The sequence below is a fragment of the Cynoglossus semilaevis genome, chromosome 13, assembly GCF_000523025.1.
Source record: "Cynoglossus semilaevis isolate Cse_v1.0 chromosome 13, Cse_v1.0, whole genome shotgun sequence".
Classification (NCBI taxonomy): Eukaryota; Metazoa; Chordata; class Actinopteri; order Pleuronectiformes; family Cynoglossidae; genus Cynoglossus; species Cynoglossus semilaevis.
The window spans coordinates 9,173,373-9,177,678 of NC_024319.1; the positions used below are offsets into that span (position 1 = coordinate 9,173,373).

The 4,306-nt window shown below is 41.4% G+C and overlaps 1 protein-coding gene across 1 annotated transcript in view; it reads left to right on the forward strand.

The window, feature by feature from the left end:
- fhod3b (formin homology 2 domain containing 3b) overlaps positions 1–4,306 on the forward strand; it is a 57,871-nt gene that overhangs the window by 18,767 nt on the left and 34,798 nt on the right. Inside the window, exons 2-3 of the mRNA XM_025061520.1 lie at positions 1,928–1,993; positions 3,487–3,592. Of these exons, the coding sequence (XP_024917288.1) occupies positions 1,928–1,993; positions 3,487–3,592 (172 nt within the window). The remainder of the gene's footprint in view (positions 1–1,927; positions 1,994–3,486; positions 3,593–4,306) is intronic.

The window sequence follows — 4,306 nt, forward strand, 5'->3', positions numbered from 1 at the left end:
CATGGCAAGTGGTAAGTCAGTGTAGCGTTTAGTCTTTCAATGATTGAGGTTCGATCCCAGCTACACAGGTTTACATTATTGCTGTCATCCATTCTTCCATTCATTTGTTCATTTATTTTCTCATTCATTCACTCGTTCTGCAAATAGAGATAAACAACCTTTTACACTAACATTCTTATCTGTATCTTAAACAATTGCCTTACTAATTCCCCAACTTCCAAAGTTTGTTGGCCCTTAGGTGCAGTGGCAGCATATTTCTGCACCATTTACTTGCTTGCTGACAGGAAAATATTGCAGCACTGCCATCTTCTGAGCAGATGTTCTTAAGAGTAATATAATGGCGACTACTTCAATCATGTTGACACATACTAAAGCTGATTTAGCACTCCAATTAGAGTGTGTTGTCTTTATGCTACAAAGTCAAAGTTTTTCATCATAGTCCTTCCATTGTTGGTCCCAGTCTGGGGACATTTTTGAGGGTCCCACATGGGCTGCATCTGATGTAAAATCCTATCCCACAAAAGTCACAAACAGCTAATTGTTTCACGGTGGTGTCTCTCAAAGAGGCTGAAACAATTTTTAAAAAAGTATGAATGTAAATCTTGAATAGAGCAGAAAACGTGTATTTGATCATTACTGTGTTGTGTTATAGTACAACATGAACGTTTTCTGCTGCTTCAGTGTCCAAATGTGTTCAGTGTGTGCCAACTGAACTGGCTACAGTTCCTGTTTCCCCACGTCTCAGTTCATCAACTGAGGAGATTTACTCTATGGACAAGGAGGAGGCCAACAACAATAATGAATAGAGTCTTGTTGCTGCGACTCCCGAGTGTATATGTGCTCTTCAGTGCATGTTTCTCACACTTCTGAATAGAATTAGTGGCAGCTGTTGGTTAAGACAAGGAGCTGGTGGAGCTTATGGAGCTCATAGACCTTTCTGTTTGTCTGCTTATGTGCATGAAGAGAGTTCTCAAGGCAGTTTGTCGCGTTGGATTTTCCGTCTTATTTGTTTCTCTCAATTGCACGTCCTGGTGTTGAAGTAGCAATTCAAACACACTCATGATGCAACAGTGATAAATCACTACTCTGCTAATCTGGAGCAGAACAGCTGCAGAAGAGGAGAGCACAGACTCACGTCTATGTGCTGAGTTCTGTCACTCTTGTCAAACACACACTTATATATTTGTCCATATATATGTATATGAATTGCTAATGTTTTCCTCCAATGAAATGATGATTTCAGCAGTGGTCCTCAGCTCATTTGAGTTTGAGGCCCCTGGAATGGAGCATGCACAAATCTATGTGAAGTCCTCCAAAACACAAAGAAATCTGTGTGTGTGTGTGTGTGCGCGCGCGCACGTGTGTGTGTAAAAACACATATGATTCAGTATTGGTAAAGAGACAGGAGGAGAGTGAGGAGCAGCTCTGAACTCTAGTTCTTCTCTGCATTCGAGTGAAGTGTGAGTCGCTGCGTCTGCTGCAGTCAGTGGAGGGTTTTGCTGAGTCAGAGTGTGAGTTTGTGCAGTGCGGTAAGTGGGCTCAGTGCTGCCACTCCCTGGTAGACTGTGAAACCTGCTCGGAGAATGTCATTAATCACAGGCATCAAACGTATCTGTCCCACAGTCTCTTCCTTTGGCGTGTGTGTCTGCTATATTTGTTCTTATTGTGAAGATTTTTCATCATGAACTTTCTCTTCTGCTTCACTTTAAAGTTAATGTTCAGATGAACTGCGCTGATAATTCAGATGATTTGAAACACAAATTTTGAGGAATTGTGTACACTGGCAACAAGGCAGTTTATTTTACATAATATAATATACAGTCTGACGAAAATATTTCTTTAATGGACATACTTCAAATATATCTTAAAAGCCTTGACCTTTAATTTTTGACAGATACTATTTTTCTGTCTTTCATTTTTCCCCAAGAAACTCTACAACTCAACTGGACGTGAACTCCGAAGAGCTCTCTTTTCTCTCAAGCAGATTTTTCAGGTACTTTTTTGTTATTATTGTTGCACCGTACAATACTGTTTTTATGTTTTTTAAAATATCCATGGTTCTTGTGTAATATCCCAGTCCTCGCTCCATTTCAGTGTCCATTAAAAGCATAATGGCATCTTTAAGTTTCAGTATATGGTGTCGATACAAATAGATCCAGATGGTTCCATTAGTGGAGATTGTTTTTACTGAAAGCTCTACTTGTGGCAGAGATGCACAATTTCCTGTAGCACAATGGGCACAAATTATAATACAAATATACTGCATGTACTTTATAGTTTTGACATTTGGCCTTGAGGATTTTAGTTGTAACAAATGTTGAAAAATCCTTTGGTGTAAAAACAAAAGTTCTCACAAACATGGAGTCAGCAGTACTTCTCGTAGGTATTTATACACACAGTACATGTGTGGGTCTCCTTGTCATTCTGTTACTTTACTGCTCCTGTGTATTTTGCCAAGTGGCTGCAGTCTCCATCACAGGTGAAGCCGATCTGGAAGCACTTACAGTACAGAACGCCTCCTCCCCAGGGTAAATGACCTCTGTCCACCTCACAGCATGTGTGGCTGTTTTCCTCCGTCTCCCACCTGGAGGGTAGAATTATTAGACAGGCTAAATCTTTAAAATGACCAAATAACAGACAGGTGTGTGACTTACAGGTGGTTTTCTCATTGACAAAGACCAAGGGGAACTCCAAGTGATAGAAGTCTCTTTGACAAAGCTGCAGGCCGATGGCGGCCATCACTGTATTTGCAGTTGACATTATTTCTTACATGATAAACACCTTTTCACCTTAAAAGTTGTTGAGGTCTTCAAAAGGGGGGTCCCGGTCCTCTCAGGGCTCCTGTAGCATGGTCTTAAAATGTAAATCAGTGGGGTTTTCTTGCTACTAAACATTTATATGTATAGTAGCACATGTCACTGCCAACATCAGTACTGCACTTGTTGGCCTATTTTATTTGTGATTAAACTCATCCGTAACAATGTTGGTATTTTTGTCTTGGTCAATACATCTGCACCAATCTGTGTTTCACAGTGGTTAGTACTAATGAAGCCCATATTGTATTGGGTTCAAGAATGGGATAAAACTATAAAACTGAACTCCCTCCAGTTGAAGGAAAGTAAAGTGAGTATTTGTGTGCGCTCTTAAAGAACAGATATTTGAGTTATTTCAAAGCAAACCCTTTTGTTCTTGTGAGTCTCGTGAGGAGCCAGCTGAAGAGTCAAACACACATGTGGGTCTTTCAGCAGGGTCCATGTGGGCCTCACATGAATATTAGCATATATGCCCTCTTAAAACCGATGTCTGCTTTGTTCTCTGACCCACATGGATGTACAAGCTGAGAGCAAAAAAAAAAAAAAAAGAATTGGCAGTTCCAGAAAGAACGTCGAACCAACAGAGTCGCAAATATATAGTTTCTAACTTTGCATTTAGTTTTTGATTTGTGATGGATTTAAATATTTGCTTTTCTACTCGTCTTCTTTCCAGGATGACAAAGACCTGGTGCACGAGTTCGTGGTTGCCGAAGGACTGACATGTTTGATCAAGGTTGGAGCAGAAGCCGATCAGAACTACCAGAACTACATCCTCAGGGGTACGTCCAGAGCAGCTCTGCTTCACATCCATTAAAACAGCATGCTCTCTTCAGCTCTACTTTCTCACACCTCAGTTTACAGCTCCGGCTAATGGAGGATGTTATTAATCAGTCCTGCACTGGGCTGATCCTTCCATAAACCTATCCAGAACCACATGTGTTTACATGCGCCATGTAAATTGATGATTGTGCTGGATGACCACCTCACACTCACACACTTACGGAGTATAAACAAACCTAAAATGTGTGTCCCAGATAATCTGGAAGTTGGGCCAAGTTGGCTAATTTATTAGCCCCATGTCATGAAGGTGAAAGATCATGTGCGCTGAGGTCACGAAGGGGCAGCACGTCTGGTGGTACTAGAGGGCAACGGCACTCCAAGGTCACTGCCACTTAACGGCCTGTCGTAAGGGCCAAGTTTACACACTTAAGAAGCTAATAAAGTTTTCTGGCAGGATATTGCAGATCATAAACCAAATCCCCTCCTCTCCTTCTCCTTGTTATCTTTATCTCTGTGTGCTCTCCCTTGCGTTTTCATGGAAATTTCACTTTTGCGCTTCACCTTGAGCAAGTACATTGGTATGTTGTGTTTTAGCTACGGAACGCAGATCGTAAATAAGAAGGGCCTGTTGCAAAAGTAAAGTCTCCCCGAGGACACCAGGGGGTGCTCAGCTGGTGTCGGAAGAGAGTCCATATGAATGCAAGAGTGTGGGA